This window comes from Lepisma saccharinum, chromosome 24 (genome assembly GCF_977018435.1).
Source record: "Lepisma saccharinum chromosome 24, izLepSacc3.1, whole genome shotgun sequence".
Taxonomy (NCBI): Eukaryota; Metazoa; Arthropoda; class Insecta; order Zygentoma; family Lepismatidae; genus Lepisma; species Lepisma saccharinum.
The window spans coordinates 63,134,573-63,149,585 of record NC_139252.1 but is presented as its reverse complement, the minus strand read 5'-3'; the positions used below and the strand labels follow the sequence as shown (position 1 = coordinate 63,149,585).

General features: G+C 38.8%; 1 protein-coding gene and 1 pseudogene across 4 annotated transcripts in view; one reads left to right on the top strand and one right to left on the bottom strand.

The window, feature by feature from the left end:
* The first annotated feature begins 3,793 nt into the window (after window positions 1–3,793).
* On the top strand, window positions 3,794–4,387 carry LOC145978205 (histone-lysine N-methyltransferase SETMAR pseudogene; annotated as a pseudogene).
* Window positions 4,388–5,066: 679 nt separating this feature from the next.
* LOC145978081 (4-galactosyl-N-acetylglucosaminide 3-alpha-L-fucosyltransferase FUT6-like) overlaps window positions 5,067–15,013 on the bottom strand; it is a 58,462-nt gene continuing 48,515 nt past the window's right edge. For all 4 annotated transcript variants that reach the window (XM_083110499.1, XM_083110502.1, XM_083110500.1 and 1 more), the window contains exon 3: window positions 5,067–6,920. In XM_083110499.1, coding sequence (XP_082966625.1) covers window positions 5,516–6,920 — 1,405 coding nt within the window. In that variant the 3' untranslated portion in view covers window positions 5,067–5,515. The remainder of the gene's footprint in view (window positions 6,921–15,013) is intronic.

Sequence of the window (15,013 nt, the reverse complement as noted above, 5' to 3'; positions counted from 1 at the left end):
CGTCGGAAAATGTTAAGTGTAAAAGTAGAACAGCGTATCAATGTGAAGTTCCTTATGAAACTCGGAAAATTCGCCACAGAAGCTTATGGTTTGTTGAAGGAAGTGTACGGAGATGAGTGTTTATCACGCACGCAAGTGTTTGAGGGGTTTCAAAGGTTTAAAGAGGGACGAGAAGTGACCGCGGATGACTTGCGTCCTGGACGGCCTTGTACGTCAAAAACGGAATCAAACATTGCAAATGTCGGTGAATTGATTCGAATTGGATACCCGAAGGTCAAACTGTCAACCAACATTATTTCATTACGGTGCTGACGACCCTTTGTGAGCGAGTAAGAAGATGACGACCTGATTTGTGGAAAAGCAAGTCATGGATTCTTCATCAGGAAAATGCTCCTGTCCACACGGCATTGTCAGTCAAGGCTTTTTTGGCTAATCATGGGATCCCAGCGTTAGAACATCCACCCTATTTGCCGGATCTCGCTCCGTGTGACTTTTTTTTATTTCCCAAGGTCAAATTAGCACTGAAAGAAACCAGATTTACGACCGTAGGATCTGTGAAAAGAAAAGCGACGGAGGTCATCAACATGGTTTCAGAAAATGATTTCCAGCACTGCTTTCAGCAATGGAAGATTCGTATGGAGCGGTGTATCGATAGTACAGGGGAGTACTTTGAAGGGGATAATGTTCGTATTGTACAAAATTACCAATAAAAGATTTTGTAGCAACAGTCCGGTTTCTTTCTAGCCACACCTCGTATTATTTTGGTAGACATCCTGTTATTGAACTAAAAACTACCCTAGATGAAACCATTTTAAATTACAGTAATTGCTGAATATTTGTTTGCCATTACAGGTCATAATTCAAATGTTGAGAGAGTACTTTCATTACCATCAGCACAACAGACTGACGAGAGAATTATGTTTTCATAAAGTCTGTAAAATGTTTGGTATTGGTCCCTATAATTTCAACGAGTTTGGCTGTCCACTCTAACATCAATATATAGTTTGACTAAACCTCAAATTTTGATAAAAATTGTCTCCTCTGAGAAGAACCACTTAAATTAAGTAGTAAGAGGTGGGTGCATTGATTATTATAATTGCAAGTTTTGAAATTTTGCATTTAAACATTCGTTGGGAAATATTTTTTTAAAAACTGAAAAGTGTCATTTTTCAACTACTTCTTAACGTGTTCTATAGGAATATGTATTATTTATTGAGAATGTGTTGCGTCCTACATTTTGACTTAATGTCCTACATTTTGGGACAGCATGTCCTACATTTTCCTTACAACAATCTGGTAACCCTACCTAGGATACATACACACTAGAAACCAACCATCAACTTCCACAGGATTGCGTTTCCTTCATTGCACAGGCGAAAGGAAAAATAAAACGGGATGTTAAGGAAGGGGTACACATGATCAAAAACACAAAAAAATCTCGATGACAATTTATGTGGAAATCTTTATTCTTCTTGGTACAACACAGTAAAACTCAAAAATCCATCTCCCCCCCAACCAACAATCCAAACACACCAAGACTTACCAATACTGCAAGACCACAACGACATCTGCTGGCGGACACATCAAGTAACGCCAGTGCAACGACAACTGCGTCTACTCAGTCTTTCCTTGACCAGCCCTGAAGATGACTCCGTGAAGGAGTCGAAAGCTTGGAAGAACTCCGAAATGTTTTTTATCGTCTGTTTGTGTGTTATTTTAGTGTTTTAACAAATATGTTGCCGGCACGTGAAGTAAGAAGTTTTCTACAGTCATAATAGATTACAGTGGAACCTCAAGTTTGTGTTTTTCAGGGGCTAAGCTGTATAAAGAAATGTAAAATAGAGCAAAATATAATATTTTGCTATGTTGGGACCATAAAAATGTAAAACCTGAGAACGTCAAATCGGGTTTTCACTATCTTTTCCTTGTCATGTTATCACAGAATTGAAGGATTAAATGCAGTATAGTCCTTTGTGGCATTTTTTTAAGCGAGAGACCCAATGTGTCATCTTTTTCAATATATATATTACTTTAAGAAAAGTTATTGTCATGCTGGGTGGGATTACACTTTTAATCTTAATAAACTGCCTTGGTCAGCAACTTGTGTTTTTAATATGGAAACTGCTTTATTATATTTCTACTTAATTCAGTGTAAAGTATTGTTGCTATTATTTTTTGCTATAAACATCTGTATATTTGAAAAATATATATATAACAATTGTTACTTCTTTTAGCCAAATATAAGGCTTTTGAATTTGAGAAACTGTCAGTTGAAATATATGAAAGTGGACTGACTGTGTTAGCAAGTAACAACTCCAGGAAATATGAATGGGCACGAAAAGGGGGGGGGGGCAAATTAATGTACTACTTAATTTGCAATTTTGCATGTAATAGAGGAATGGATCTTCAATCTTCGCTCCCTTCTGGCAACTTTACTGTGGAGTGCTAAGTTGTCGATGTGAAAGTCATCCTTTGTAATGTTTGTTAGGCAAAGGTAGCAGATAAGCTGTTTAAACTGAAAGAATAGTGGTTGAATATTGCAACCTGAATTATGGTATGTAGCTTTGGTAAAACATTTTCAGCAAAAATGGTTAAATTTATGTATCGTATCTTATTTATGTTGTAGTTTATTTTTTCTTCATACTCCCTCTGTCCCATAATTATTGTCCGGTACACTTTTGTTTGTTGTCCCATAAAACTTGTCCGATATTAAAACTGTGACACTTGTGTATACAGAAGAAGAAAATGAAACACGGGAATGAGTCATACAACGTTATTACTCGAGGATCAGTACAAATTGGCCGATCAAGTATCCAAAATGACATAAATAAAAAGTTTCCATTTTGGCATACCGGACAATAATTATGGGACAGAGGGAGTATTCTGTAGGGTAGCATTAGAATTGTTTTTGTAATTGCCATATTTTGCTCATTTTTAGTACATATAAATCCTCGGTCTACTAATTATACAAGATATAAAAAAAAGTCTTCACCAAAAAACAAACCAATGAGAAACTATTCAAATTTAGTGTATTTATAAGAAAATGAGAATGGTGAACAATGTCTCATTAAAATTTCATTGTTATAGAACCATTCAAGGCAAACAGCATTGAACATATTGTCAGTTGATGATAGCAGCCCTGACGTAATAGATAATTGTGGTAACGTCGTCGCCTTTGTAATCAATGGATTCTTGGTTAGAAAGCTGGTGGAGGCACACACTGGTTCGGATCACACTTTAAACTGTAGGTCCAGTCCTGATTAGCCTATCTGTAAGGGTGTCTACCAAAATATCAAATCCAAAATGCTTAACCCTTCCATGACTTTTCCTTGACCTTTCTTTGTTTTTCTTAACCTTTATTTTATCGATCCCTACTTAGGTAAAGCTGGAAATTAACAATGAAGAAAATATTTTTAATTTTATGAAAAATCCTAACTTGAAGTCTGGTTAAGATGAAAACTGAAGCTGCAGTTTAACATGCTTTATCTGTTAATGGATGAAAAAATTAATGCTTCAGACTTCATCCTTGATGTCGAATGGACACATTACTTTATTTAATATGTTTACACAAAGATGAAGAAATTTCAAACACGACTCGATACAATTCTACCAGGGAACCAAGGAAGTTCATGCGGTTTTTACAACTGCCCGTAGTTTTCGTGGGGTAGTACGCAGTTCAGCCACCAGGGGTACATGTATGTGTGATTGGCGTAAAGCTCATTCCTTGGCACGTCGGCTAACGTAGATAACAGGTCGCAGTCGATAGTTCAGGAGCAAGTATTCGCAGTGAACCATGGCTGTGTCGAATGCAGTAATCAGGGCGTGTTTACTGTATGAGTACAAGTTGGGCACAAAAGGAGCGGGTGCAGCAAGAAAAATATGTGCAGCGTTTGGAGAATGTACAGTTAGTGAACGAACAGCGCAAAAGTGGTTTCAGACCTTCTCGAGTGGCGATGAGACACTGGCAGACAAACCTCGATCGGGCAGACCGAAATCTCTCGATGTGGACCAACTGAAGGCAGCAATTGAAGAGGATTCACGTCAAACGTGTCAAGAACTCTCTCAACGATTTGCGGTAAGTGCTGAAACAATTCGTGTGCACTTGCATGAGCTTGGCAAATCATGGAAACTGAGTAAGTGGGTCCTGCACAAGCTGACTGCTGCGAACCGTCTCCAACGACTGAACATTTGCGCTTCCTTGCTCACTAGGAACAACAACTGTCCAATTTTCGACCGCATTTTGACGTGTGATGAAAAGTGGGTAATGTACGATAACAAGAAACACTCATACCATTGGCTATCGTCAAATGACACCAAAACCTGCTCTTCATCAGCGGAAGGTGATGTGGTGTGTCTGGTGGACTACGACTGGAATTGTGCATTATGAGTTCTTGGAAAGTGGTAAAACCATCAACAAAGAGGTGTACTCCGCGCAATTGCAAAGAGTGGCCGAACAGCTTGCAAAAAAACAACCTGCATTAGTGAATAGGAAGCGTGTTCTTTTCCACCAAGACAACGCTAAACCGCATACAGCAAAGATGACCCTGGAGGTGATTTCTTCTCTCGGCTGGGAACTTCTGCCACATCCAGCGTATTCACCCGACATTACTCAATCAGACTATCATCTTTTTTTGTCTATGGACAACCATATGCGCAATCGACATTTCCAAACTCGCGAGGAGGTTGAAAACGCGGTGGCGAAGTTTTTTGCGGCCCTACACAAAGACTTTTTCAAACATGGCATCTACAGGCTTGTACAGTGGAATCCATGAGTATTACCGTACAAATTGTCCATGACTATTTTCATTATTTTTTCTATTACATTCTATGTGTTTTTAAGCGATGGATATTTATGTATGCTAGGGCAGAAGTTGTCAACAGTTTGTTTTGATTTTTCTTTTAATTCCTGAAGTTCTTATTTGGTCAAATAAAGTGTACGAATATGATGATGGACAATTTGCAAGGTAATACTCATGGATTCCACTGTACAAAGATGGGAGAAGGTTGTAGAAGCGGATGGTGGATATTTTGCAGAATAAATATAAGGTAAACACATTTGTCTGCATTTGGCAGACTAGTGAGGCTCTGGCGCCTGTACTCGCACCCAAGATAATCATCTATGGGGCTCGTGCCATCTTATCTCACCACTAACTTATCTTCATGATTAGCCAAACGAGCAGAAAATCGAATTAAAAATAAACTTAAGCAATCAGTCATTGTGATAGAAAAATTCTTGACGAAAAATATAATTTCTTGATTTACATGTTGATTTCTTTACTTTTTATTGACTTTCTGGACTGGTAGTGCATAAAGAGGGCTTGCACACATCACAAAACTTCAGTGGTGTTTATTTGTGTACACTACATACACACCATGACACTGGTCAACAAGGCATGATAATATGGTGTACAAAGATTTAACAATTATTGTAACATTAAATACAATATTTGTTTCATATAAGAGCACAACACTTTACAATGCGCACACACACTGATGTGTACATACATAGGTATGTTCAATCCTTGCTGGACTGCTTCCATTTGCGCTCATGGCAATCTTTTCGCTCATTCCAGAATTCCTCTAAATGCTCATATACTTTAGGAGACGGGTCATTATAGTTCAGCGCTTCACATATGCGGCAGTAATGAAATACAGGTGTCCTGAAATATCCATGTTCGTTCAGTATTTCAAAGTCTTTCTTCCAGCGAAAGTATTCATTATACTCCGAGTCATTTTTGTTCAAATAGCTTAGAAAGTTTGCAAGTTGTTCTGGAGTATCGAAGTCGTCTACGTGAATGAAAGATTTTGGGGGGAGCATTTTCTCGTAGTCTTTCTTATCTGGTCCCATAACTACCGGCACGGCTTCTCTCCAGAAAGAATTCCACCAAAGTTTTTCAGTGATGTATTCTCTGCAGTTGCTGTTCTCAAACGCCAAGTAGAACTTGTAGTCATTCAGTGGCTCACAGTCGACCAGCATGTACCCGGGACAGTTTAATGTTCCACATCTTCCATAGATGTCCACAGGAATGTGTTTTTGCAGTTCACGAACGTACCTAAGGCGACCATTATGTTCTGCACAATCGGAAATCAACATGCTTGCCAATTTACTCTTTTGATTGGCATAATTCTTGGTAATGTTTCGACTTTGGTCCCCAAGCAATGGCAGTGTCCGTCCGTAAGGCACTGGAATGTCTGAATCCATCCTGTAAGTCATGGTCCAGTTGAAAAGACCATTGTAATCCTTCAGGGTGTATTCGTCAGTCTCTGTGAACATGTGCTCGGGGCTCTCATCGGTCAGCATTATCCAGATTTGCTTAGGCCTTCGCCATTTTGGTAGAGTGTGTGGTCCCTTGGTTCTGTGCATATGGATCACAACCGCATGTGCTGATTGAATGTCTCCATCTTCATATGCAAGTTGACAATTGTTAACGGAGCATAAATGGAAGGGTTCATGTCTTTTTTTGCCGTACCAAAGAATATGCCTGCGATCGAGAATAGACCCGTGTTTCCATACCAAAATTTTAAATAACTTGTCTACCCTCCTGCTTTCCAATTCTACCTGTGCTGTCCTGTTTTCTGGTACTTGTACCCACAGAAGGAGCCTACGGCCCAATTCTGACATATGGTTCACTTCGTCCTTTGAAAAGTTTTGCCAGTTTACTACAATTGCAGTCTCAGCACTGGGTATTATTTTAATTGGGACATTAGTACTTGTAAATTCCCATAGATCCTCATTTTCTGGGACAAGAACTGTGAATATAAGTGAAAGGACCAGGCTGACAATTATAAACACTATTCCAATTTTTGAAACATTTTCTATCGTCAGTAAATCACTTTTGATCAGCAGCAATTCTGCCTTTGGGCACCTAAATCGCATTTGGAATACGTGAAGTGGTTGAAGCAAGCATCGGAATATTGGTCTGAAAGTAAAAGAAGAACCATTAGAATTTTTTGTACATTGAAAAATGTGAGAATGTTTGTGTATAATACTTGTATTGCAAAATAATTTGACTTTCAAATCCGGTAGGTGTTACAGAAATGTACAAAAACCTAGGGAATATAGTTCCTTATCATTTGCCATGGCTAATTTACCCTTCAAATTACAACTTCTGAATGTATTAGCTGTGTATTAATGTTGCTGTAGAATAGTTGATGCGAATATGAGCGCACACACCCACTTTGTTATGGCACAAAAGTCAGATGTGTGTGGGGGGGGGGGGTAAACTTACCTACCAATATTGACAAATGCTAAAGAAAGAAGATAATAATAATCTTATGATCACTTCAACCTATTAGAAATTGCTGGGAAGAAGTCCAAAAAATTTTGCCTTGTCCCATCTGCCATATGAAACTTAGAAATTTATATCCACGTACATGCATCTCAATGCACAGTGGGATGCATAAATTAATACTCCCTCTGTCCCATAATTATAGTCTGGTATGCCAAAATGATAGTTCGGAAATGACAGACGAAGAGGCAGATGGAAAACACAATTTGTTCCTTGAGTAGTAAAGTTGTATGACTCATTCCCTTCTTTCATGTTCTTCTTCTGTATACACCAATGTCAGTTTGAATATCGGACAATTATTATGAGACAACAAACAATGGTGTACCGGACAATAATTATGGGACTGAGGGAGTACTAAGCAACTTGTCCATTGCAGTTTCCATTGTACCAGTGCTGGTACAGAGGTTTTGTTTCAATTTGAACCCATGCATAAAACAAAGTGATATTCATGCATGACAATCTAAATATACATATATCGATGAATTGAGCTATCGCTCTCTCTTATGGTTTAATCATAGACGTTTATCATCAGTTTAATTCTACTCAGAATAGGCTAGCCAGGACCGGAACCACAGAACACATGTGCAATATCCTTCCATGCAGGATTAATCCCCTTGATTACAAGTCAACATTGTTACCACCATCGACGTTCACATGATATTTTCCTGGGGTGGGGAACTAAGCATATTTCCTCCCCACAAGAATCACTACTTTAATCTGAAGTTATATTCCTGCAACGCTCTTATAATAATCAGCATAAACTACTGTGACTGAAATGACATTATATGTGTGAAACAATTTAATATCCAAGGGGACCGAGCCCCCGTCCCTTCTTTCCGGGCATCCATGATTACCACTACACCACCAGTTCATCCTTACGGTTAGCTAAAAGTGGAGAAAAGCTACGATAAATAACAAAAATCAAGTAAATCATGGTTCGTAGTTATTAAATAATCATCCTGCCATATGCACCTGTTGTTCTCTTTCCTAATACACCTGTGTGTTCAGAGCACCTTGAATTTTTTTAAACATTCATATTCTGCCAACACTGTTCTGAATTTAGTGCTCACTATAAGCAGATGAAAACTACTGTCACTTGCTGCGAAGTACGATGTGTAAGTTTTTCATGGGATATTCTTTTAAAGTGTAATGAAAAAGAGTACTAGATTAAACATTTCGACCATAAGTATTACCATTTAGCACTCTGTGATGCTACTACAATTCAGGGACAGCGACAGGGGTGGGCAAGCGCCCACCCAAAAAATCCTGTGCCCACCCAATCAAATTCACAAACTACATACACTTGGGGATATGTTAATGTTTCAATAAATAAGTATATTCTGGTATTCATTACATGTATATTTTACTCATGAATATTATCTATACTAGAAATGTTCACATATCATCATCCCATAAAAAGCTGTCTTAACTTCGTCATTAGAATGCAAGAAGAATTACTAGAGAACTTGGAACAAAATAAACTGTCATCAATTGATTACTTCTATGATTAGAAGCAGCTAGTAGACTTAGGAGGTGCAAAATTATGCAGGGTATGGTCAAGATGAGATCAGGATTAGGGTGACCTTGAGGGCTGCAGCTCTGGGCCTTCACTGGGGAAAACTGCTTGGAAAGTACTGCATAAAGAAAAAATGAGGTACTTCGGATGTGATGAAAAATGTAGAAATACGTATAACTAACCACCTCATGTAGCTTAGCGAAAAGCTATAACTGAAACTGTGGAGGGGATTGGGGTGGGGTCTTGGTGTTGTAAGCTTCGGGCCTTCACCTATATAAATCCTGGCCTGCGTATGATTAAAATAATCTCTAAATGAACAAATAAAAACTCCATCTTTGCGTTGCTTCTTCCAGCAACACAATAATTTATTTCGACTTTTTAATTAGGTCTACAATAAAATTCCAGAAGTGTTTCTTTCTTTATTTCATTACATTTTTTACATACATGTCATATTCAAATATCTACGTGGTATACAAACAACAACTTTGTATTCGTTCTACTAATAAATACTAATAAGCAGTAGTCACAATAATCACTACAATACCGAGGTGTATAAATTTTGATGTAACAGTTACTGTATGTGGGTTTGGAAAAAGCCACAGAATTATTGAATTGATAATAGACTATAAGTTACGTAATGATGCGATTTTTCTTGTGATTAACTTACGTAGAATTAAAAGAAGAAAGGCGTTGGTAGGAAAGCTTTGTTTTGAGGGCGTCAGAGAACTAATCAATCACAATGAGAATGGTTTAAACTTTAGAAGCATCAGAGGTTCAGCCGAAAAGGTCGACAGAATCTGTAGATGCAGATTAAGTAAAGAAAAAAAGTGTCACGAAGTATCCATTAGAAAATTTTGTTTGTTTGTTTTTAAATCCACTTTTATGCTCAGATAGGCTAATCGAGACTAAACCTACAGTTTAAAGTGGAGTCCGAACCAGTGTGCATTGTGCTTCCACCAGGGGAGGTGGCAGTAGAAGCCAGAACAGAACCTCTTAATTATTAGCTGACAACGTTATGCCCATACAGAAAAGAACTTACAGGAAATGTGTTATTTTATCACCACATTTAAGATGGTGTATTGCCAGAGACAAATATTTGAGACTTTCGGAAAACAACGTAATTGTTCACGGAGTTAGCTGCCTTGATCCAAGAATGAAACACTGTGAAATTGAAACTACCACCCCAACTTTCTAAGAGGTATGAACTAATGAAACTCCACTTTTGAAAGAGTAAGTTGTTGCTGAGTCGACTGATTTGTTGTATGTGAAGTCACTTTTCTGCTAATTTGGCTAATGGCGACGATGAGGTTCAATGGTATTAGGTGAAAGTGACGAAGGACGAAGACAAATGCACGCAGACACTGAAAATTCAACCCACCACAGTGGTTCCAGGCGCCAGAGATTCGTTCACCTGCAAGATCAAAGTTTCCAGGGTGTGCTGGGCAGGATAGAAGTTGACATTTGAGCGCTTTCGAAAAGGTCGCGCCATACAACCCAAGTCACCTGTGAAAAAGAGATGAATTACCGGGTATGGTGATCAATTCCGATGAATTCCTTGTGTCCAAAATCACATTCTACAAAACGTAAACTATTTGTTACCTCAGTGCATGTGTTCATCTAACCATACGTGCATCACTTCTCCCGCATTAGTAACGAAGACTAACTTCAGAAAACGAATAGCAACTTAGCAAATAATCTCTTCAATTCTTAACAGATTTTTCAATGTTACTTTATTATTACTTTTGGGCGATGTCTTGTCAAAATAGCCTTTCATAAGCCCTGGGATACTTTATGCAGAATGAAGAAAGCATTGTTTTTTCGCGCGCGTGTGTGTACATTCCCAATAAGACATTAATTTTAATCCAAATATCCAGTGGTGGCGATTATGTGGAGCAAGGGGGGAAAGTTCCCCCCCGCCACATTATGCCACTTGTTGCATCCGCACTATGGCCTCTTAATGCTAAGACTTTTCTACCAAAAAAGTAAACTGTCCTTGCCCCCAAGTTTTGGCACCCGATCGCCGTTACTGCAAACATACATTCAGATATTTGTCAGTTGTAATAACCTTGAAAGCCAAGAAAAGTGATCATTAACCCCCAAGTTTGAGTCAAAAACTAATATGATGAAAATTAAATGATCAGGAACATGCATTTAAATTACGAGAAAGTAATTTAATTCTTCAGCATTGTCTACCATAACACTTTCAATCACTGTCGACGGATACATATATAAAAATGAGTATGTGGCTTGTATTTTTTGCACTTGAAGGAAAATGTGATGCAACCGATTCACATTTATTTCACTAATTTGACATGAAGGAAAGAATGTGATTAGAAACTATGGCTGCGTACACAAAAACACTTATCTTGAAATAATTGTGTCCATCGGAGACAAAGAAGTGGAACAAGATACGAGAATAGATTAGAAAAGAAAGATGGAAGACACTAAACACACACACGTGTGTGTGTTTGTCAGTTAAGAGAAACATTTGAAGAATGGAACGAGAGAAGGTGAAAGGGAGAAAGAGGTAACAAGCTGAGAGAGAAAGATATAAGAAGGCAGTAAAGAGTAAAGAAGAAAAGATGAAAAGAAAATGGAAAAGATGTGTAGGGAAATTGGGAGTGTAAGCGAGGAGGATATACATATACATATATCATAGGCGCCGACTCCATGGGACATGGTGAGCTCGAGCCCCCCAATATTAACGATGTGGGGGCAGAGCCCCCCCTAATAATTTTGCTTAAGAGGATATAATGTATTATTTTGCTTCTCTTGTAAAGTTTACTCTGAATTGTGCCATATGAACTTAACTTGAAATACACATTTGAAATGTTCTAGACCTTCAATTTGGGGGGGGGGGGGGGCTGAGACTTCTAAACCAGCAACTTTGGGGGGGGGCTATGACCAGAGACAGCAAAACACATGACTTATTACTATATACTAAGTATGGAATTATGAGTATTGTTAAAATTTTGACAAAAAGAGTTTAAAAAGACGATGTGCATGAACTAGGGTAGTGGATGGGACGTTTGGGCTACAAATGGCTCTCACATGACATTCAGAACGAGATCATTGATATATTAGGGAGATCTGTTTTGCTCTCCGTGGTAGCAGATATTAAAAGTCGGAAATATTTTGCTATTATGGTTAACGAAACATGTGACATATCTATCCGTGGACAATTAATATTCTGCATTAGAACTGTGAATAAAAATTTTGATATTTTTGAGGAATTCCTGGGCTTTTATGATATTCCGAACACTGAGGCCAAAACTTAAAAAAGGGAGAGAGTGAGACATTCATTAATTTATTTCAGTGATCAGAGCCCCCCCCCAATAATTTCGACAAGTCAGCGACATATATACAATATGCAGCTTCTGCCCACCCGGTAAAATATTTCTGGCGCCGCCCTTGCTACAATTCGTATCATGCCGCAGACGTGAATCGAACCTAGGACCCGGGAATCATAAATAAATAAGCTAATCACGTTATAAAAAGTGTCCCGCTGAAGCATTGGAAAAGAGCTTCTTAAAAGCTCACCGCGACAGCGTCCTTCAGCGGAGTTGGAAAAGCTCCGCTGACATGGCATTAGAGAAATGAAATCAGGAATCAGCGTTCTTCCTCAGAATCGCCGTTGCCAAACGACGCGATCGAGTCAACCGTCGTAACTGCCGATAGTTCGAATTTCATTTAAATAGGTCGCGTGAGGAAATCTCAGTCTTGGTTGTCTTCCGTTTTCCGTCAGATGAAGTAGTTACAAAGGAACTCCGTTTCTAGTTGTTTTCAGTTCACGTTGAATCCGGTTATCGCGAGAGAGCTCCACAGGCATCATAAGTTTAGAAAAAGGAGCGAACGAACGATCGGAAGTTAAAGTTATCGTTTAGAATATCCGTCTACGAAAGTACAGAGTTTGGAGCCCGGAGTTGCTCCCTCGTCCGTTTTCTTACAGAGTAGGACCACGTCGATCCAAGGACCAGCGGAGAAGAGATCGCCGTACAACTCCAGGTAACGAACATTCCTTGTCTTTCCTTCCCCTGCCTGTTCAGTCAAAGGTAGTGTTTAAATATATGTCCGTGTGTTCTTCTTTACGGGGCTAGTCCCCTTGCAGTTTTAGTTACAACGTTCCTCTCGCCTAGCAAGCGACTGGCTAAAGGCTGTCATAGCCCATCAAGGACCCCCCTCTTGGACTTTATACGAATTGCAAATGTGCGTACTGCGTATAACAGAACAGTTGTGTTACCGTAACCGGACATGTCGGTTGCAACACATATTTCAGTTAATGCAAAAGAAGAATCTTCCATTTTTGGATCTTCAAATACATTTCTAACAAGAATACGAAGACGAAAGAAGCTAGGAATATTGGTAAGTACAGAAAATGTCTTACAATGTTTATTGTTCTTTACGATCATTCGTGTAATACATACATTTCACGGCGTATCTAAGCCATGCTATCGACATATCAACGACACTAAATAGATGTTGTAATATGTGAAATGAGAGAGGCACAGACCATCATTACAGTGGGTAGAAAGGGTTCAAAGTTATCTCCTCATTCTCGAAATCCAACTTGTAGTGTAGAACACTCCCTTCGAAAGACTGGTAGCAAGAGGTACAAAACACCCAGGAAACCCTTCATATTGTAACTATGTCTATAGGTATGAGACTATATTGCTTCTCACACCATTGTTCAATAACTAGCTGACCACTAGCCCCACCAAAGTTTGCACCTATGGTTTGAGCACATTTGGAGGGAGACTTAAGTTCGACGAGTCCACCCCCATAACTTTGTAGTCACGATCGAACACTTCTGGCTTTGTAACAATCTCGTTTCAGTGGACACGTTGTATTACAACCTCTCGGCCACAGAACTACTTTATTATTATTACAATGACGGAAGGTACGTGTGTTGGCAAACAGAATATCGATACGCGCAACTTCCTAAATAGGGATTCGCGTGTTCGAGCATTTCCCAAAGGGTAGCAAGTGTTCGATTTCATTTATCTTGCGCGTTGTCGTTATATCTTCACAGTCGCTGAAACTTCTAAAGCACGCGAGAACACGTTGAATCAATAACTACAAAAAGTTCCACCTGGATAAAAAAGGAGCTTTCTTTGTATCCCAAAGCATGTTTCTTTCTCTGCTGTACGGTTTTTGCATACACTTTAACTGCTGTTAAGGTGATGGGTATTTTATCATTACGTGTCGGGTTCAACTGGAATATCGTCCAGCTGAGATAACGAAGAGCGCAAAGGGTGCATGGTAAAATTTTCATGGTCAGGTCAGAGACGGCGGATGGTGCTCCCCTCAGGCATGGGCGTCTCCAGAATCTTTTTTGTAGGGGTAGTTAGACCGTCACATAAAATTGAAAAGTACAATGATATAATAATAATTATAATACTATCGTTGTTCGTTGGATTGCCAATTGAGTATTACGATTAGCATCTTAACTTTTGCATAGACTTCTACTGGAACCACTTTTCGAATGAAAATCCGACGCAACTGTTTTTTCCTTTATTTTTTATATTTGTTATATTTATATATACTTAAATACATAGTTACTTTATTTTGTTATTAACTTATACCAGTGACGTGCACTGAGGAGTAGCTAGTCTAGCAGAGATAGATTAATCAATCTCACATCTCTAATTATTTTCAAATCACAATATTTATTGTCTTGTTAAAGCCACAGTTCATATGCAACACCTTCTTTTTCACGCGCTTCTCGTCCCTCGGTGTGATTCGCGGACAAAACTGGCCTAGCTCGCTCTTCTTCCGCCTTAGCAGTTCCAGGCAGAAATGGGTTTCCGAAGGAAAAGGGAAGATTTCTGCCTCTAACTCCCTTGCCCCCTCGCCCCCGCTGAAATGGTTGAAAGCCCGTGCTTTCAGGTCCTCCAGTCGATCTCCTATAGGACAGATAGGGGATTGGTTTCCATTCGATTCCTTTGTAAATCCTCTAAGAACTCAAGGGAAAATTTTCTGCAGTACTTATGTTCTCTGTATTTACACAACCTTTTACACGTTGTACAATATGTATGTATAATATGGGATGTAGTTTTCTTATTTATGAAATGGGAACGTGTTATGTGCAGACAATAATGTTATGCTTTCTTTATTTTTTTGTTTTTCAAATATCGAATATATAATGAGTAAATTACAAATATTTGGCCAGGCTCTCTCTCGCTCTCGTTTTAGTAGTGTTTTTTTTAAT